This window comes from Nymphalis io, chromosome 12 (assembly GCF_905147045.1).
Source record: "Nymphalis io chromosome 12, ilAglIoxx1.1, whole genome shotgun sequence".
In the NCBI taxonomy this organism is placed as follows: Eukaryota; Metazoa; Arthropoda; class Insecta; order Lepidoptera; family Nymphalidae; genus Nymphalis; species Nymphalis io.
In genome coordinates, this window is record NC_065899.1 from 4107047 (window position 1) to 4130267 (window position 23221).

The following is a 23221-nucleotide window of genomic DNA, read 5'->3' on the forward strand; positions in this document are numbered from 1 at the left end:
AGATCGACAGACGACCACCCAACTTGCAATTGTTAGCAACATACAGATGATATAACAAGAGCACTTATATTAATATGTAAGTTAGAACTTTAGGCAAATAAATAACGGTTTTTATACGACACTAGTTGGATAATATTAAATTCTTCCTATTATTTAACATTTGTACGTTATCAAAACAAAAGAATGACTTCCTCGAAAGGGAAGTCTATTACTTTTTTTTTTAAATATGTAGACGAACAAAAAAGGCCCACCTGATGGTAAGTGTTCACCACCGCAGATTCCTTACACTGCCAATAGATACTAAGATTTTATGTCATTTGTGCCCTTAGTTACACTGGCTCACTCACTCTTCAAACCAGAACGCAACAATTCTAAGTATTGCCGTTTGTCGGTAGAATATCTGATGAGTGGGTTGTGGTGGGTGGTGGTGGGAGGTGAGACCTACCAGGCGTGGTCGTGCAAAGACTACTATATCTACTACCACCAAGTGATATTGGCCCGACCCGAAGCTTAAAGCCAAGAGCTTGAGATCTACATCCTTACAAATTAACCACTTTGTTAATAAGTAAAAAAAATATTTAATAATATATTAACTCGCTATATTGACATTCACTGTAATATATAAGAACGTTAACCTAATATATACAAAATATACAAATTTAAATATCATCATAAAATTTACGCATCCTTGTCTCGCATTTACCTAACTTAATACTTAGTTAGTATTAACAAAACATAAAGAAGGACATGTCAAATAGTCAAGATTTTGGACAATTAAATTACAAAAGTCATCCAAAGTTTGAATACAAACAACTTGAATTCTATTTCATTATTTAAAAGTGCTCCTTGACACGAACAATCAAATTCTTGGAACGTTAAAATAGAATCAAAGTTTTATTCCAATTATTTTTCCTTAGGCTCAAAATTGCTTCTTTTATTAGATTAAACATGTAATGGGGTCGAATGCGTGTGGTATGGTTTTTTGCGAAACGGAGGGAATTATGGGCATTTTATTATTATACTTTTTAAGTATAACGACTTAATTTGAGAAGGCGCCGCACCGCCTCCGTCGATTGATTTCGTATAATTTGCGGACCGACAATCCCCTTTCGAAGAATCGGCACAAAAAATCTAAAGAAGAGGCGCTAAAAACTAAAGGTTATGATTCTGTTTTCATTTCTGTAACATACTTTTTGTTAAAGCCTCATTGGGTGGGTTCCGAATAAGTGGTTATAGAAAATTGTTACAAGGTATTTTTGTCGGTAAACAATAATTATTATAGCACCATATCTTTACAAACATATACTTTAAAAATAGATCTTTAAAATTTTATTGATAAAGAAAAATCTTACGAAATTCCTCAGCACGTAAATTCTATAAGTACATCTGTTTACAAAACATATGTTCAATTTTAAATATATTACGATAACTCTTGAGTGTTTTGATATTTGTACTGCTTATATTACGTAAGTAAGAACTAAAATTTAAATAGTCATTTTTATTACCCCAAGGCGTCGGCACTTCAAACACTTGCACAGTTCAACTCTTCCTAACTCTATATGAATTATTGAATTTCTTTATCAGCGCATTCAAATCTAATTTTAATTAAAAAGCGTCACATATATTATGCGATATTGCGGCGGGGGGCGGCGCAATGCGTCCGGCGATGCTAACCGACCAAATCATTCGGACCTCCCAATTATTATAAACTTTATAAAGAAAGTTCGATAAGAGGAGACCGTCTAATAATGGCAGTTTAATATTATTTCGTTAAGTTTAATATTGGCCGTGGTTTCTTTTATTGCCTCCTTACTAACGCGTACTGTGTTCAAGTGATTTTTATAGCATTTATGATCTTTCTCACGCGATTAATTTGTCGCAATAAAAGAGATAAATAGCCGCTAATATAACAGAATTTCGTAGCAAATATTATTTAATGTACAGAAATCATAACAATTTCGAGTACACAAATATTTATACTACCAGTTTTGAGTGCATAGATTATATTTGGATTTCGCAGTCGCTTTGAAATAGAATAAAGATGTACTCTGAAGTTATGTACGTTCACTCTTTGTGCAGAGACTACACGTAGGTGAAGACAAAACGCGCCTGGCGCAAGATACCTATGCTAAAAACAAAAAAATCTAAACGTTGATTCACACATTTTTGTAAGATAGAAGTAAATAAATAACATGTTATATATTAAAAGCAAAATTTTAAAAATTTTATAAAATATTATGTATATAAAAAACGAATAATGTTTTCATGCAATATTAAGTCGTTTTATATTAAGAGAGAACCGAAAAATTATTATTATAAGCACAAATTAAGCACACGAAACCCCGGGTTCAAACCTGCTCCTTTTGGTTAAGATTCACATGTGTGTTCATTGCGCCACCTCGACACAATATAGAAATACTTAGATTAATTACAATCAACGTCCGATGTAATATAATTTATAATTAAATTCGTTCCATTATCATCATTGTCTCGGCGTAATTATCTTTGAAATTTAGACGAAATGAAATAATACTGTGTCAATTAATTTGCCGATCAAGCGACATGAACCTGCTATAAAGAGTTCAAATTCAGTTGATTTAACAATATAAACAATAACTCAAATTACTGCTAATATCTTACTTTGCATCTCGTGTCTTATGTTTTGTATTCTGTGAAGTAGTCGGCAATTTATGTATTTTGATACTGTTTCTAACTCCTTTGAAATATAGCAACAATTAGACAACATTGTATCAATTACATAATCACATAAAGTTGTTGACAACACAAAAGTTCCCAATTTCTCAAGTGTGGAAACGCAGCTTATTGTAATGCGGTGTCTGTAATTTGGTAAAAAAATCAAAATGAAAAATATTTTAATTAAAATAGGCTCTAATATGTAGATACTTATCTTAACAGAATATAAATACAATACCAGAGTAATACATTTTGTATGCTACGTAAACATTTTTATTATTTATTAATAAATAACCATACTGTAAAATAAAGACGTAACCACGCACGATTAACAATATTAGGATTGCCATTATATAATAATTGTTGTTTTCAGGACATAATATAGCAAATATTATATTTACTTTATATTATAATTATGTATATCGTAGCTGTATTTTAATTCAAACTTGAAAAATGTAAGTTCTCTATGTCTTTTCGCACTTATACGACAAAGCCTTAGTCTTTACAAATTTATATAGGTATATTTCAGAAAATAGTGACCAAATGGCAATTATATGCAAGGTCAAGGCTTATAGCTTAAATAAATATATATAATATCAAACAAACATTTGTTTGGTAAACAAACAGAAAATTCATATGAAATTTATACTTTTTATTAAATGATTTTATTTATTTTATTAAATGTAAATAATCAAATTATATATTATTATTTAAACAACACAAGATAAAACTAAAAATACATTTAGAAAAAGAAAATTAAAAATGCTTTAACCCTCAAATAAAACATGTCGTATTTTAAGTAACGCTTTAAATTCCTTGAAGTTCAAGGCTTTACAATTACATGACCCTAACGTAAACATTCCATGTCTTGCTTTTAAGATTACAACAAAAAGGACAAAGGCGAATTCCTTTATTTATTTTCAAATAAAAAGGTCCTTCGCGTACACCGCCCGGTAAAGCTCGCGATAATTCTTGTGCAAACCACAAAGCGCTCACGAAATAAAGCGAGGTGAAAGTACTTTTTATTTAGAGAGTAGACTATGCTAAAAAGTTGCGCGCATTTACAACAAACATTGAGTAATGATGGCAATATATTACATATTTGTGAATACTTGGAATTCTTTCACTGAACAAGACAATGTACACTTAAATCGTTCCGCTTTTATATTCTTTAACTTAATGCTCGTTAGAAAACTAATAAAAGTCGATATTCAAATGATTTTTATGATGCTTTACTAACGTAATAGTATTTAAGCTAGTAATATATTACTCGTAACTAAGTAAATAGAAAAAAATAATAAGAATCATAAATAATAAAAACTCGTTATTTATGAAATCGATTAAATATGAAAATATATTTATAAATAGCATATAAAATTTTGGTAACAACATAATTATGTGAAACATTAATACTAATATATGAAGACGATGACGTTATTTTTGTAAAGCCTACCTGAAAAGAACTACTAATGCATAGAACTTATACAAGAATATGACGTGCCTTTCGGAAAAGAATTTAGTATACAATATTACTATATAAGTAGGTGCACTTCAAAGTTTCATCCGCTTTAAATTAGGACTATTGACAAGTATGAATTTCATGTTCTTGTAAATAATAACACAATTTGAAACAACGACACCAACCCCTTTGGCTTTTACTAATAAAACAACAATAATAATCGTAACTGTATTGCACCGCGGACTTTACCTTGCAGCACCTGGCCAATGACCCTTCAAGTATTGACATATTACTATAGTTTCTCACGTCTAGCTCCCGCCATGATTACAGCGAGCTCGGTATGCCTTTACAAACGTATGCCTTCGAAATTCCTTCGTTTATTATTTAATTAACGGCATTGAACTAGTATATTAGGACTTTACTATCAGTAATTAATACTTAATTGAGAGAAGTTAAGCTATTTTTTAGAATTAATATAAATGTAATGATTGCAGTAATATTAGTTAGCAACATATTTTTTTTGAAATCAGAGGGTTTATAGGAACTTGTTTTCCAATATAAATATGAGCGCCGCAAGCCCACAAAAAAAAATCCCTGTTGAAATACCACCTCTTGTAGCTCCACTGCAGGACACAGATGTGTCAATTTTTTTACTAATAAAACGGGTACTTACGCTGGTCGTTTCCATCGGAACGGGCCATAACAGTGCCGTTTGGGAAGACGTTGACGTACATGTGAGAGCACTGGCTGTAGAGGCGAACCGATCGAACCATCGACGGCACCGCACCGCAGATCACCACCTGGAATATTTCATGACATAATTAAGGATTATAATAAGTTTGACTTTACGAATTTGTTGTGCAAAAATATTTATAAAATATATAACACCCCGAGATATTCCCTCCAATTGTGTCAAGGAGGCTGGTTAATTTCGCCAAGAAAATCGAAATTGCATTTATCGGAAGGCAAGAAGCCCATTTCCTTTCCCATAGAAATGCAATTTACTATCATTCACACGTGGTCATGATTTGTATGGTATTTAAAATATTAATTTAAAAACATTTATATAAGTGTATTAAAAACAAAGGGCTAAATGTAAAACTAAAAATTATATTAAATAGGTAAATAATAGATATTTTAAGCGTATATGTAATAAAAATACATGAAACATTATTATTTTTGAGACTCCTCGGGTGACATAATTGTATTCCGTTAATTTTTTTTTCTCTGTTATCTGGAATATTGTCAAAATATATTATCGTAAAACTTATTTGACCTTTCAATTCAATTACCTCTGATAAATATTTATATTTATATGACTCTAAGATAACTCCAGCTACCGGTCTTCAATACCAAAAAAATATATATATTTAAAAACTTATTATATTTATTCAAGATAAAAGGAATGACGTATTATAGTTTTAATAATAATATTTAGTTACGCTGACGCCTGTTGCCTGTTCTCATTATATTATAGCGATGGCATGCATTGTAAAATTTAACCTAAAACGAAAAAAAAATTCCAGTGAATTTTTACTGGTATATTAATGGCACCGAGCTTCAAGGTCACTATACATAAAATAAACGCAACAATTTAATAATAAAATATATCCAATATTATTTTTATTAAATTCAGTATTAATACACGGTTATCAAAATTGTCTGATTAAATGCAGATAGCTGGGGACAATATCGATTAATTATATCAATATATAAACTAAGCGATGATAAAAGGTATGTTGCCAGCAGGGATGTTGTATTATTTTATTAAAACAATGCGATTAGAATAAAATACTCGAAGATCAATTAAATTGTATTTTTAATAAAACATAATTTTGTAATTATTACTAGAACCAACTGTTCAGAGCACTACAATAAGGAAACAATCGATCGTTTTAATAGGTCAACCGTGCTCAGCTAATCCGTCTGACTGAGGGTTCAAATTAAATCTGTTTAGGCTATTTTAAGTTCTATTTAGACTACATTTGAGTTCGTTTCTCGTTTTTATCTGTTGTTGTTTTAGGACCGTTCGGTTTCACGAATGCGGTGTCATATTCAGGTGGGAAAGCATAGGCTACCGCGCCGCGGTCACCACTTAGCCATATTGCGTTTCAAGAAGACTTTTATGAAAGTGAAGCTTTAGTTTTAGAAAATTATAATCGAGTTCTTATTATCTAATAATATCATTGCCTGCTTGGCAATATCATTAAGTCATTATTCGCGGATTAAACATATTTAAACAACTGTTAAATTAACATTTTAATATAAAATGACCATATAGTTAAAGAATTTTTAAATTAAATATAAAAATAATGAGAAAACATTATTTCGACACATTCACTAGTAAAATATGTTTGTATAAACCAGTGCTATAATCGTTAACACGTCAAAACACACCATATTCAAAAATAACGCCCGTATTCTGACATGAAAATAAAATTTATAATTATGTTAATCATATTTTTATCATATCTATTAACAAATTGCACTTTATCTTAAATAGTTAATAAAACACGATCTTTATACGTGTAATAGTCTAGTCGGGTTGATTAAAATCATAATAATAATTAATAATATTTACAACTGAATGTAATTGAATGTGTGCTGATTTCAATTACCAATAGCGGCAATATTACAAATATAATTGATTTGTTTTGATTACATCTTATTACAGCTTACAAATAAACATAACACTGATAGAAAACAAATTGCAATTCCACGCTCCAGTTTTAATTCCATGTTGTACGTGATAAATTCTTGAGTTAATAAATTACTACACAAGGCTTAATAATAAGACTAAGAAAGAAAATTAAATATTGCATTTTTGGTTTTCAGACCCAGGTCAGACTAATAAAAGCTTTTCGATTTTTTCATAATTAATTCTTAGCGGGAGTTAGGACCATGACTTGCTTATGGCAGTCTAAGAGTTAGGAAAAGATTGCACCTGTGTGACACTTGTGCGTTATAATATATCCAAGGTAGATTATTATTAAAGATATCTAGCAGATTGCGGTCCAAGTTTATTTAAAGTAATACTGACCTATAAGGCGTTCATCGTGATTACAGGAGGTCAGCGCGTTTAGTGTTATTGGGCTTATCTCTTAGGCAAGCTGACAGCTTCCAATATTGACGCTTGAATACATATCAGCCCAAGCCATTATATATGGAACAAGTGTATTGGAAATTTTCGTGATGAACATTGATCTGATTGAACCTATCTGTAATGATTATATATTATTTTTCAATTTAAAAGAGTACAAATTAAAAAAATAGGGGTTTTTTTTATTTAAGTTGTATTCTATGTACAATTTAGGAGTTGTACGTCGTAATGGTATAAGTGAATATATTAAGGAAATGAAATGAAACTGGGTAACCATATCTCAATACCGAACATAAATAATATCAAAACAATTGCGAACATGAAATATCGAAAACTGCTCGATATAATTTTAGTAACATTAAATATTTGATTCAAAAAATCCTTGTCACGTATAAGTCATCACTATCAATTATATATTTCGAACACAGCTCCATGTAATTGGATACGGCGTTTATCCTTCCTGATAGAATGCCGCGATAGCCTGAAATTGAGCTAAACGTTCGTGACGTCCAGTTTCTTAGCATATTAACTCGTTATCATCAGAATACCTTATTCGAAGGATTAACTTGGCCACACACACGCCAGATAACGCGGACGTAATAATTGTTTTGAAAAGATAGTAGCGACAGACGTCTGAAGTTTTACATTTTATTAAATACAAGCTAAGCCGTGACTTTGACTTATGTCTTGTTCTTGCCATATTTTATGAAATATATATAATATACTGAACAAATAGCAAAGTGTGAATCCGAAAAATAAAACCGAATGTAAATAATCTTTTCATCACAATAAGATACTAATATAATCATCCAAGGTATACCTTCGACTTTTATGGTCGAATTACTCTTTTGATTTTATTAGGCATAAACTGTGCAGATTAAAGAATATATAAGAACACTTCATATCTCATCCGTGATTGTTTGTAAAATAATGTCAATGCCATTTTTTATGGAATTATTAATTTTCCTCCAATTAAGCGACCCAGCTCAGGAGTGGAGACTACAATAGCCCAAGGGATCAGCATCGCACCTTCGAATTTTACATCGCTAAGCCTGCGAATTTTATATCAATATCATATGAGCTTCAAGTATGTTATTAATTATAAGAATTGTTACATTAAGTCTGCTCTACTATTCAAAATGTTAACAAAACAACTTTTATTAAAAATTCTAACATAACTAAAAAAAAAGGTAAGCAAAGATATTATTTTTAAGTTATTCAAACAGACTTTTAATACCGACTATTAAAATTTTGAAATAAACGTAACTAATACGAATAACCTTAACCCAGCGTGTATCTTACGCCACGTCGTATCGCTTTATTTAAAACATGTGTAATCTCCTACTTACAATCGTACACTACATTACGTTATAATACATTAGGCTACAATACCATAATATATAATCATATAACCTGCATGAATCCTTGATAAAAGGTCGATGTGATTAGCAATATTTACCCGTAAGATTTTCATAAATTTTTGGTTTAATTCGCAAGTCTCTTAGATGATGGGTCCGTGGAATGCTTAACAATGGATGATAAACAGATCAGGTAGTGCTAAACGATCGATCACGTCATAGGTGACAATGGAATCCGTTAAGATGGACTTGTTAGGTTGGATTTTGGACTTTAGAAAGTTGAAACGTCGAAGATTTATTTTAAACTAAGTCTCGTTAAATAAAATAATTAACTCAAGAAAGAATTTATAATATAAGTTATAGTATGTTTTTAACTCGACATGTAAGAATATTTTTAGGCGAATGATAGAAATGTTTATCAAAATATACGTATAAAAATAATAACACACGATTACACGAATTACACGATCTCGTAATAATTATATGAAAATGACACATTTATTAAAACATCCAAATCGAAATGTTCGCACATGCACATGAAAATTATAAGAATAATATATATTATATTTGTCTTATCATCGGAAGCGTCAAAATCATCATATAAAATCTTCATAGATCGGATTCAATCTGTCACAGATGTATCCAATTTGCTTCTTCCACCTCTTAAAGAAACAAAAAGCAGTAACCAATTAACAGATGACTAGCTTACTTCATTAAAATAATATTTAATTTCATAATTAGAATAGGTAAATGAAAAAAAAAACATCTAGACAAAATGAAAACGATTTATTCTTTTATATCCAAAATGACGGTTATTTGTCGCACTCTAGTGACATAGATATAATATTTGGATAGCGAATAAGTAAAAATACCTTGTGTCGTCTGGGACAAACATATCATTAAGGTTACTTAAGCTCTAAGGCATAACAAGGCTGTTTATCTCAAACATCGGTGTCATGTTGTTGGAAAAAACGAGAATATAATATCGTTTAGAATTCGATGTCTTGGAAATTTTATAAAATATGTTTATAGATATTTAGCGCCGGCGCCAATGACTCTTAGCCTTATCCGATTTCCTCAAATCTGTTAAATATTTTTGAAATATTTTATAAATGTCACTTTAGTATTTTATAATAAAAATTGTATAACTCATTTAAACACATGACAAATATGAGTTTTTTTTAAAACATATTAATTTTAGTCATCTCATTAAAATACAAATATCTTTATATTCATTTATCTATATATGTAAGTATGCTAACATATTGTTATTGGTTACACCAAATATATTTTAAAGCTTTATCAATATTGCTATCTCTTTCTTTTCACCAAAACAGGCTAGTAATTTATTTAAGTCCTCATATTTTGTACTACAAAATGAGTATAATTCGTGTATTATATAAACTATTTTATTTAACAATCTCAGAAACAAACCTATTCTCATTATTCAGTATTAAAATATGCTGACGTAGAAATGACGTCAGATATTTCAATCAATTTATCAAACGAGTACATTACCTTCGTTCTAATTTTTTTAAAGCACGTATTTGTGTTTAATACTCTGTATTGTTACATTAAACAAGAACAAAATTATATTTTTACATTTAAAAAAAATCAAAATAGTGACATAATAATATTATCTATTTTATAAAAGGCAATGAAATATAATAGTTGTTTATTTATTAAAATAATATATTATTAAGGTAAGTAGCATGGTGGTTCCTGAAAGTAAATTTCTTCATCAACCGTGGAAATGAGGCGCAATCATCGCAAATGATAGGCGATCGCCGAAGACTAGTGATATTCTATGTATTAACATAAGTAATACTTATTTGCGTTGATTTACATTATATGTTCACGAAACATTAGTGTCATATACAATAAAGAAATTATTCAAACTATTTATATATTTTTTTTCATAAATCAAAAATATTACGTTATTGATTTATGTAAAAATGAATGAATTATCGCTATCTTGAATTGATGACGTAAGCCTTTGATACTTACGCGTCACTATGAATTCCAACTCAACACACGTCTATAAATCAAAACATAAAGTGGAATATAACAGATTAATACAATATAAAGGATTCTTGAGGCCATCGATGTTTTTCTTATTTTTGAGCCATCAGTATTTAGTCATGATGGAGTAACACTGCTTCCCTAAAACGGGGACTGGCCGTGTGATTATACATATGATGACACATTGACCCCATCTCATGTTAGTGGAATAATATTCAAAGCGAGAGCAACATCGGAAAATTCTGATACGAATAATCGGCGCAAATTTATATATTTTGCTGAACACTTGTAACCTCATATAATTGCTTGTATAATAGCAAAAACATTTCCGAAATATATAACACTCCATCACACTGTTTTCTTTGGTATCAGGGTTCATTTGTTTATCGCTCAGAAAATCGGTAATTAACAGGGAGACGTTACTACTATTCTTGCCACTGTTGCATATACTCACGATTAGTGCGATAGCCATTTATAATTTTGATTTACACGTATTAGTTTAATTTCTCAATATTTAAAAGATAATTATAAAAAATATAGCTTCAATAATGCAATATAACGCATATTTAAAAAAAAAATGATGCACTCTGCTGATACGCACGGGTTGTGTCGGCGAGGCAGACGTTTTCCTATTAAACTTGGCTAATGCGAATAAAATGATAGTCGCAATTGAAATTACTAATCCTTTTATACCGGTTAAGTGACCTTTTTTACTTGTTACGTAAATTGTTTTATTAAGATCTTGCGATATCGTCTGTCGCATGCACGGTGCATAGTTGCTGTTAGCCATAATATGTTTATAAAAGTTAAATCGAAAAGTAAAATGTCCCACTACTGGACAAATGTACGATACATTGTACAGTTGTTAACGCAAATGAAGGCTACATTGTACATCACTGGTTCTCAGTGAGAGTGTATCAAATATCTACGTGTTTCAGAATTACTTTCGAATGTAGCCTTACGATATTTTCTTTGACAGAATCTGAGTAAACTATAAATACTGTTTAATATTATAGGATCTTTACTTGTTAATTCCATACTTTTACCTTCTTACGCTTTCTATACGTTAATATTTTTAATAACTTTATAATATTTACTTTAATCAAATATAAAAAATAGAAAAGTTTGATACTGATGAATGAAGATTTGATATTTTGGAAATAAAAAAATAATACTATCACTTAGACACTATCCGAACTTCTAAGAAGCAAGCTAGTAGATATTTGATTATATTATGATAAAAGTAAAAAAACATTTGATAATAATCGCATTAATTTTCTTCGTATTTTGTAATAAAAATTTATCAAAATAAGCTCGATTTCTTTTTACGCGAAAGTTTATGCGAATAAACAAACTTATTAAAGTCACTTCAATAAAAAAATATATAAATAATAATAATAATATAAAGAGGATAATAAAATTTTAGTAGCGCTTACAAAAAAAATTACATGAGATTTTATGTTATAAAATTGTCCTGTTTCGTTTGAACCGTAAATAAATAAGTCATTCATCTAAAATCATTTCGATACTTACATATAATAAAAATAATAACAACTTACCATCAGGAGGCACAATATCTTTGCAGAGACGGCAAGCTGTGGTAACCTGGAAAGAATATTTTAATATTAGTCCATAATTACTTTAAATAAACTATTAACTAACTCAATACTCATTCGGCGTACTATATTCACTAAGAAAAAAATGCGATGTTTTAATTTAGAGGTATGAAGAGTGTTAGGAAATCTTATTTACGTTTTGACGAAACCAGTCACATTTCAAATGTACTAATGTTGGTCTAAATTTGACCATCATTATTATTATAAATTCGCGGAATACGTATTATGTGAATATTTTTTAGTTTAGAACTCTTAAAGCTCGTCAATAGTTGCTAAATTTTTTTTTCGCATATCTGTAATCATTGATTTGACATTTGAAAGAAGAAAACAGCTTTATTCGACTGATCACTCCCAAAGCAATATTTATAGGTAAAGCCGTTAATAATTAAGAAGGAAACCCGAAACATATGAAATACAAAGTGACCTAAAAAATAAAAAATAAATAAAAAATGTTAATAGGTAAGGAATTCTGAAATTTAAATCTTCAATTGATATTGTGAATACGTCATTTATATGTAAAAGTTAAGAGTTATAGCGTGAATGTATTCGAAGTTCGCAGACATAACTTCGTAGCATTTAACCTTTAAAATTCACCCTCGTTAGCTTTATGACTATGTCGAGGCAATTCGATTAAAGTCTTTGCGCAGGGGTAAACTGCTTTCTATGTAAGGTTTATTTAATTAAATAGGGGGAGGAAAATAATAGCGAATCACTACATAATTTAATTTTGCAAGTCGATTATAACGCTTAGTATATTAAAATATTTATTACATATTTATTTGTTATATGATAAATGTATACAAACTCATTCGTCAATATATTCGAGAGCCACGATTAAATTATAATCGATTAAGTTAATTATTAAGATATTTAGAAGTATTTAGTTGTAGCGATTTGGTTAATTAATGAGGTACTATTTATATACATATATTATTTATAATAACTCGATAGCTATTTTCAATGATAGCGTTATATTTTTTAAAGTTCAACTTTTTGCATTGTAAAATACTAGTACAATTATATATATATATATATATATATACTATATAAATACGAACCATAGTATATAGATGACGATATTATAATATTGAATATTTTTTCAAATAAGTGGAAGCGTTTCTTTCACGTTGCTACGCAAACTTATCATGGATTAAATAGAACCTTTATTACTCGTCACGCAAAAGGAATTAATTCATAATATAAAACTATTAAACGTCATTTGATTTTTAATTACCTTTAGTTAAGATAAAGTAATAATTAAAATAAAGTAATCCAAATTAGGAGTACAACTTTGGTCGTTATGTGGTAGGTGTTAAATTCCATTTTCATTTACAAAAAATATAGCCCGTCACTATTTAATCTAAAAACGTGAAGAAAAAATAATATTGTTTTACAGCATCAAGCACGAATTTTAAAGTAGAATTTCTTGGAATGAGAGTAATATTTGGAAATCGAAATTCAGTATAGCTATTATATAAAGCCTGTGAACATACTTGGCTAGGCTAAGACTTCCTCTTGTTTTGAGGAGAAGGTTTGGTGCTTAATACACTACAGTACAGTAACAGCCTGTTAATGTCCCACTGCTGGGCTAAGGCTTCCTCTCTCTTTTAAGGAGAAGGTTTGGAGCTTATTCCACCACGCTGCTCCAATGCGGGTTGGTAGAATACACATGTGGCATAATTTTAATGAAATTAGACACACGCAGGTTTCTTCACGATGTTTTCCTTCACCATTAAGCACGAGCTGAATTATAATCACAAATTCATCAGATGAGAATTCAGTGGTACTTACCCGGGTTTGAACCCACGATCGTCAGTTAAGATTCACGCGTTCTAACCACTGGGCCATCTCGGCTTTTTACTTAATACACTACGTTGCTTTAATTAGTTTAGCATTATAGTTTGTAAAAACTAAATTATTTAATTACTCAAATAAAGCTCCATATCTAAATGTAGACCTATTTTCGTGTCACTAATAATAATTTAACTGAACAAATATGGTGTTATATTTATTATTTAGGACAATATTCTGGTGACGAACTGACTGACTGATTGTGGTAAATTTATTGTCGATTTAACATTCCTGTTTTACGATGTGCTTTTCAAATTTGTCGTCCTTTTAATTTTCTCAATCACAGCTCTGCTTATAACATAAAAATAATGAATGTTTATCATTAATATGCAACCAAAATAAATTGTTATAAAAATATCACCTCTTGTAAGCTACGATTGTCATGTCTATAATAAATTATGTAAAATTATTATTCTCTATTAGGATTTATTAATATAATAATCATTTATTTTTTATATAAAATATCTTAATTATGATTTATTTGAGTTACCTGAGATTTTCTTTCTTTCATCTTTCATTTACCTTTTACGTTTGTATTATAATTCTACGTTCAAATAATGTTATGTATCAATTTTATAAAATAACGACGAATAAATTGTTATTTTATGCGCTATTGGTGCATTTTATGCGATTCAATGAGATAAAGAGGCGGTTGATAAATTAATTTGCATATAAAACTTCGGAGCGAATTCTGCATTATTTTTTTTATACATTCTATGAGCAAGAGTATTTTTAATCCGCATCGTGATTATAGGGGTATTAAAATTTACCTCTAATACGTAATTATAGTACTGAATACTCGTAAACGTTACTATGTACTATATATGTACGTGCATAAGTCCTATTTACGTCGGCAACGCCTAGACGAGCGTAACGCAAATATTAAAAACAATCTTGAAATATGGACTTTACAGTTGTTCAAAGGTCCTATACATTCTAGAAGTATTAATATCATCAACACTGAGCTTAACTCAGTGTTCTAGATATAGTATATATATAGTATGTATATAACTAGTATTATATTTTTAATACGAAGGTGAATTTCGGCTTTCACGTTTTTACTCAACCGATCATTATGACAATTTGCAGGGGTACAGAATATGACATAAGGTAAGAAACACCCCCAATCATACGACGACGAAACCGCGAGCAGTAACTAGTTATTTATATAATATAAACTGATAGTTGATAAATTTAATATGAACATGTGTTTTCTGGTACATTGGAATCAGCTGATCTCACATTGTGGTGAACGCAAGAGCTGTTAAAGAGAAATTTACGTTAAGCGCATCTATCAATATAAGCACTTAGCGTCACAATAATAATATGGTGGAAGAACAACCCACTATCATAAGATTCCCAAGGTGAATTGGCGTCAAGCAGGCAAACGGTGCAAGTCCTAAATTGATAGAATAAGATGACGATGGTAAACATTGATAAATAATAACAGCTATGAGTATATAGTATAATAGAATGTGTATTGTTGTGGGTCGGAGAAATGTGAGTGGGCTACGATTACTAGAATCCGGGATAGTAACTTATGTTTCTTGATTGGTAGGTTATGAATGCCAAGCTAAGGCAGAGTATTGGCAATATTAATGTAACGCCAGTTCAAGATCTTTGGTATTTATTATTATATAGATCTATTTAGTATAAATGTGATTGTTATGTATAAGATTATCTTTTATAGAAACTTGAATAGAAGTAAAAGTAGTTCATAAATGTTCTACTGCTAGTCACAGCTCCTCATTTTATGGAGAAGACTTGGAGCTTATTGCGCTACGCTCCTCCAATCAGTAAAAAAATCGGTATTAAAAAGGCTATTTTCAGTTACCATCCATATTTTCTATCAACTGAACTATATCGGCTTTACTGGTATCGCGATAGACAAATATTATTTTTAGATTTATCATATAGTTGTTATTTTATTGTAAGGTTGTATCAAATCCAATATTTTATCGCGAATTATTTTTGTATAAATAGATTTAAAACTAATAAATCGATAAGAAAGTCATATCTTTATCTTTTCCGTTGTTTTTTGTTTCTATACATATATTTATTACATAATATACATTATATTATGTATAGATTAAATAAGTACATTTATAATAGACAAATCAGTGCCAAAAATCAAGTAAAATAATATTTAAAAAAAAAACACTTTAATTGCTGGTAGGGCTTTGTGCAAGCTCGTAGGTACTCATCAGATATTCTACTGCAGAATAGCATTACATGGTATTGTTGTGTAAAGGCCATAACATCTTAGTTCTCATTATATTTCTTACAATGCCAATGTCTATGAGCGGTGATGGCCACTTACTGTTAGGTGAGCCGTTTGCTTTGCCCGTCTGCCTACTTATTTTATAAAAATAAAAATCACTTTATTTTGTAAGCCATTATCATAGCCACCTATTTATTTTCTGAACCAAAATAATCCAAACATTTCCGAGGCTAGAAAATCCATCATGCTCTTCTGTGGATTAGCGGACAATGAAAAAATGCTCTCGAGCAAAATTTCCATCCATCCACTGGCCTATGTTAGTCCACGTTATATTTCATACATAACGTTAATATAAATATTTAAATTGCCTACAAGGTGGCACTTCATTGTGTTTGTGAAGTCAAGAACCCTTTATTTACAAGAGAAAATGGAAGTGTAATTACTAGGATGGTCCTTGTAGTATGTTAATACGTACATGGTTTTAATATACATTAATAGTGTTGATTATTTTAATACAACTCTATCATTACATTATGAAACTTTAATATCGTCTCCTGGACTTATTACGCAAATATAACATGGAAAATATTGTTCTTACATTAATTACTCAAGTTTTAAATATTATCATAAATCTTGTGTTTAAAGAATTTATTTATAATTTACTATAAACTTAATCAATTTATTTTAATTTTATATTAAACTAACTACTTACTAACTGCTTGTCGGCTTTCCACGGAAAACAAAAATTAATCTTATAACATCTTTTTATGTGAAAAAAACACTAAAAAATATATGTTTCATTTATTTAGTGACAAATAAATTGAACTAAAGTTAACGTTTGTTTTTAAAGTTAATTTCTTAAACATTAAACTGCTGATTACTACTTATGTATAGAATATAAGCAATGAGACTGCCTCGAAATTTTTATTTAGACTGCAGTCAGAGATGTACAAACATCTCGAATAGTATTGTTAGCATTCGTTTGGAAAGCGTTCCTTCCAACTATGTACGGTGTCATAATAAGCTACATATATACCAAATCTGTATATATGTCTATGTCTGTTCTGAAACTATAATCTATGGGTTCTTATAAAACTTATACTCCTAATAATATTAATATGATTAATTTTATACTGCAGGTCATGTATAATCCCACTGTGTGAATCTACCACACTTCTTTATTATGTAGTTGATTCGTATCTTAATTTTTTTCTAACACCAGTAGGCGATATTTTCTTCCCGCCGAGCACAAAATGAATTGTAAATATAAGAGTACTCGAAAAACTCAGTGGTGCTTGCCCGGATTTTAACCCGCGACCTTCGATTCGTGTATGGCACGTGTTACAACTTTGTTATTTCGACAAAATTACGTTCAAGTAAATAAAAAAAAATGCGATGTTATTGAACAAAAATACAATCGTCTTTAGTATAATATATGTTATGTTGTGTATTTATAATGGGAAATTCTTTTAGGTTGCGACAAGTATATAAATTTCAAAATCAGATTTGATTTGAATGCGTTTTATCTATTTTTTCCTTAACAATAAATACTAGGGAAAATGCATACACAGAAATAAAAGTATTGCACAATGAATACTTAATTAATCTTTTCTCTTCCAAAGAAAGAACGGAACGAAAACCCTTTTGAATTCGATATCATTACAATAGCCAGAAAGCGGTAATAAAGAAAGGCTTCTGATATAAAATAACATTTAAGTATCAATTTCTAATACAATACCATTTCCTTGTAAGCAACCGCATGTATCGGTCAATAGTAATGCGATAGTAAGGGTTTCACATCCTGTAGGTTTCCTAGAAGAAAACCGATTTAAGGCTGACATACATTTAATTAGAATAACGTCTGGTGTAGTGGTTTACATACCCACGTCAACTATGCAAGTTTCGTTCACATATTATATTGTTTACATAAGATTTTTGTTAGTATTTCCAATGTTCAGAAGTTTACCACAAAAAATTTTTATTAACTTAATCGAAAAGTGCGACACGTGGCATATATCAAATGATATATTTTGTAACTAAAATAAATGTCACTAACATAAAAATTGATTCGTAAATGATACAAATCAAAATAATTAATTTAACGAATATTTATCTTTAAATACAAAAATAACCACAAGGGAAACAAAGTCGGAGAATGTGTATAGTATTTACTACGTAAATAGGTTCATCTTTAAAATAGAAATATTCCATATATAACTTAATAGCATGTCGCTAAATAACACTTATAAAGCGAGTAGTACTCAAAAGATAATAACTTATTATTATACAATTATTTCCTAATTTAAGTGTTTATTTATTACACAAAACTATCTATTTACGATAATACACATAACTTAAAACATATACATAATGCTACGTACGTAACTAATAATTTCTTTTCATTCATGTTCAGCAAACCTTACTATAAATATAATCTACACGAGATTAACGCGTCCGATAACAAACGACGGAAATGAAAATATTTCATGATGATGTAAAAAGTAAATTAAAAATTTAACTTGTACTTACATAGCCGAACTTTGCCGTCATGTTTTGTCCCGTTGTATATTATGTTGAACATACATCTAACTGAATTACTCTGACGATTTTCCTTTAGTCAAACTGAACAATCCACTTTATGTAATAATTAAACACACGTCGCATTCAATTCAAACACTCAAAATACCATATTTACACGCTTTAATAAGCGTTAATCAAACAATAGCCTTTGTAGTCACTAGAAAAAAACTAAAGAAAACGCTGAACGCAACTGAAAGGAAACACCGCAATGTTCCACACCACTTTCATATTTTCCCGAATAAGCGTACGCGGTTTTTAACGCTACACGTTACGCTCGTCTGACGCCTTTGACGGTCGACGCGTCTTTGACTAATAGGGGAGGTATTTTTTATTTATTTTTTAATGTTATATACGCTTAGATATTTTCACGCGCGTATTTATGATTATAAGGCTTCAGCGCTGACGGGTAACATGCGCGCTGCGCGGCGGGCGGCCAACGACTACGAGATAAAAACGTCGCTTGATTATAAACTTATAAGCTAAACTTTTTTATTTGTGTGCGTGCGTTTGAGATGTGTGGTACTCGAGACTTTTGTCGGTGACCTTACAAAGTTTTCTCTGACTTTTTTGTAGAAAATTTTACTTTTAACAAAAAGATAGAAAAAAAACGGACCAAGAAAATGCGATTTAAACTATTTTAAGTATAATAAATTTTATAAATACTAATTTATTTTGTATATTCGTATTTCTATGAAACATTCCAAGAATGAAAAACAAACAAAGGTGACGTTCTTTACGGTCACAAAATACGATACATGCACCTGAGTGCTTGAGTGGACGTAATCTCTGTCCGGCTTTATCAAAATGGGCCAATGCGCGCACCTACTCGTACTTCAATCCTTTTTATTTCGCTGAGAAATCCTTCACCCGCACGATAACACCGATTTGTTTTAAATAAATTACTTTTTTATATTCCGTGTGAGGCGATTGCACTACGGTTACAGAGCAATGTAAAGTTAAAAAAAAACCGAATGTCAATGACTCTTTTAGATGCGAATTAAAATGACATAGTAGTGTGTATACTTACAATATAATGTTATAACAAATTTATTGATTTTACTTAGATAGGGGTCGTACAATAAGCGTTTGCTACGTAGTACTTTCTATAATACAGCCTAAAATGTATAGATGAATTATTTAGAATTTTTTAATAGTTTTATTTTTATAAAATTGATAAACTTGTTGTGTTGTAAAAGTGTAGCTTATTGGGACCCAATTATTTATAAAGTAAATATTGCGTGTCTAGCCGTCCGTTTGTTCAGTTGCAAGCCCACGCTTTATTACATAACTTTTACAACTATAATCGAAACAAACATAGTTTTCGTATATTTTTATTTGAATTAAAAATCAGGTTTTCTACTAAAATTGAAGTCACGAAATATTATTTTATATACAATATGTACTAATGCAATACATTATTCATAGAATAGTGGAAAAAGAAAAAATGAAAATTTAAAAATATAACATCAATTATGGTAAAAAAATATATAAATTCCCAGTGTAAAAAAGGTAAAATATCCTTTTAAGAAGATGGTTTACGGATATACATGTGACAGAAAATCCGATAGATGCAAGTTTCTCAACGATATTCTTTCACTGCCGAGCTCATGATGAATAAGAAACACAACTTGGTCACATAATAAATTAGTTATACGCGTCCAGGATTGAAATCAGAATCTTAAGTCAATATTCTCGTATTTTAATCACTAGACCAGCCTCAGCCCTTACAAAGTGTATTGTGAAGAAATTTAGTCATTTGTATGTATTAAAATTTGCAACAATGACGAAACATTTATTGAACATCATCATTACAATAGTTGTATATGACTCTAATTATGGCCAGCGGCATGTTTTGACAACTTTCTAACATTTCGCAATTGTCACTAATTTGTTAAATGTCCCTGAGTTTTGTATTTTCAAATAATGCTTTTATTCGCCTGATGTTTCTTCTTTTTTAATTTGTTTTTGGAAAGCTCAAATTTGGCGGTGTCTCTGAATACTCCTTTACTTAATCCGTGCTCATCTCGCGCCTAGCGGTGATATATCGTGAGGAATCCTTTGTATCCAATAAAATTCTTCCAAATGTATAGCCACCAACCGCCATCGTATTTGGTGCAGCTTGGAGCGCATTAAATTAAATTCCAAGCCTTCCCTTTATAAAGGATTTCCTCTTACATTTTACTCATAATACTTTACTTAAATTATACTATTTTAATACATATGTTATTAATGTTAAAAGTTTATACCTAAGAGTGATATTGTCACATCCGCAAACTTTCTTGTCGGGGGCGTGTATTTTAAGAGATATTGTACCAACAATCTATTATACAACATCCGACTCATAGTAACTTGCATGTTTTAACAAACACCAATTAGGTGGATAATTGCTTTGAAAACATTTTAACCATTAGGCTGTATACGAGGCTTTATTTGCGCATGCTGTTGGCGTGCTTATATTAAGTTTTTTAGATATGTCATCGTTGCCTTCTAAACATTAAATTGTGTACTTGTATTAACTTAAGTTTTAAGGCAAGGAATAAATATATAAGTGCAGGTGTTAGGTATACCCTTTTCCACAGTCCGTACACGACAACGTGTATGCAATCAAAATTTCGTGATTATCGATTGAGTAGTTAAGACGTCAAAGCGTAATAAACAATCGCAACAAACTCAAAACTATAATATGAGTATGGATAAAACAAAATAAATATTAGTCATATTAATAATTACATTTTAAAAAAATGTTACTAATATGCTATTATATACGAGTATATATAGCATATATACTTAGTAGACTCAAAGTACTTAAAAAAACATCATTTTACATTACATACACATACAAACTATGTCATTCATAGTCTACATTCAATCGATTCTAACTAAACGAAATTGACACTTCCTCCTTCCGGAGTCGTTGACACGTTTTTAAGTCCTTCCTCGTTTAGTCTGTGGTTAAATGTTTTTTAAAGAGGTTTATTTAAACTTTACCTTGACCTCTTTAGTACTGACCCTCGATCGCGGGGCCTTTTATTTAACATTATATTTTCTTTATTTGCTGTAAACAGCTGTAAAGATTACGTACAAAGTGGTACGGTCATTATAGAAAATTATGATATGAATAAAACCATAATATTATTTCCGATACTGGAACAGAATGAATTGAATAAATGGTAATGAACGTTTCTGGTGGTTAAACTGGGATAAAACGCTCCATAATATGAATATTTGATTGGTATGTAACATATAGTTGTCAAGTTCCAATACATTACACTTTAAAAGTTCTTCTCCGTCATTTATAAGGTATGTCATATGGTGGCTTCACTTTCAAACATGTAATAAGCCTGTCAGATTTTAAAGTACACAGCTGGACATAAGTATTTTCTTATTGGTGCTACCTACACCAATCCTATGAATCAAGCTGTTTTCCACTGACTTCAATAATCAGGTCGTCAGTTTCATGACCTGATTATTGAAGACAGTGGGGCGTCATGTGCTCATTTTTCCGAATCCATTCAATGATTTTTTCCTTTCAGTTATCAGTCTATCATAAAACGTGGTCTGTCCATTGCCACTACAGCTTATTAACTCAGCGTAATATATCAGCTTAAATAAAATAAAAAAATCATAACACAACAATGCCTATAAATTTCATATTTTGTGATTTTATTTTTTGTCACTAAGCCCACATGAACTACTGCACCAATTATCAAATCCTAGCATAGCTAAGGATTATCAACGAAATAGTTCAGAACTAGTAACAGCCTGTGTATGTCCCATTGCTGGGCTAAGGCCTCCTCTCCCTTTTTGAGGAGACGGTTTTGGAGCTTATTCCACCACGCTGCTCCAATGCGGGTTGGTGGAATACACATGTGGCTGAATTTCAGTGAAATTAGACAAATGCAGGTTTCCTCACGATGTTTTTTTGCTTCACCGTCAAACACTAGATGAATTATAATCACAAATTAAGCACATGAAAATTCAATGATGCTCTTACCACTGAGCCATCTTGGCTTTCAGAAAAATAGTTCAGAAGTAACAAGATAATTAAAAGATATACCAACGTTCATAAAGATAGATTTACCGTGATAAGTACGTATATTTTGCTACGATCAAATGTACTCATTTCATACAGTAATAATATATGAAAAGAGTTTTTAGACGAATTCCTACAACTCGAATAGCATTAAAATATAATAGCATACCAAAGTAATGAGCGAAGAATAAAAGAAGAATGGATACGTAGCCGAACGCTCAAAGAGTAAGTGCTTACCTTTCCTTACAACATTAATAAAAGGACGTCAACACTGACGTCTTATTCCA

At 30.3% G+C, this 23221-nt stretch overlaps 1 protein-coding gene across 4 annotated transcripts in view; it reads right to left on the minus strand.

Moving 5' to 3' along the window:
- LOC126772400 (uncharacterized) overlaps window positions 1–23221 on the minus strand; it is a 92620-nt gene that overhangs the window by 14118 nt on the left and 55281 nt on the right. For 3 of the 4 annotated variants that reach the window (XM_050492765.1, XM_050492766.1, XM_050492764.1), the window contains exons 3-4: window positions 12193–12238; window positions 4827–4953 (exon numbers count right to left, since the gene is read on the minus strand). In XM_050492765.1, coding sequence (XP_050348722.1) covers window positions 4827–4953; window positions 12193–12238 — 173 coding nt within the window. Of the gene's footprint in view, window positions 1–4826; window positions 4954–12192; window positions 12239–18850; window positions 19326–23221 lie in introns of those variants that run through there. The other variant, XM_050492767.1, reaches the window with a different exon arrangement.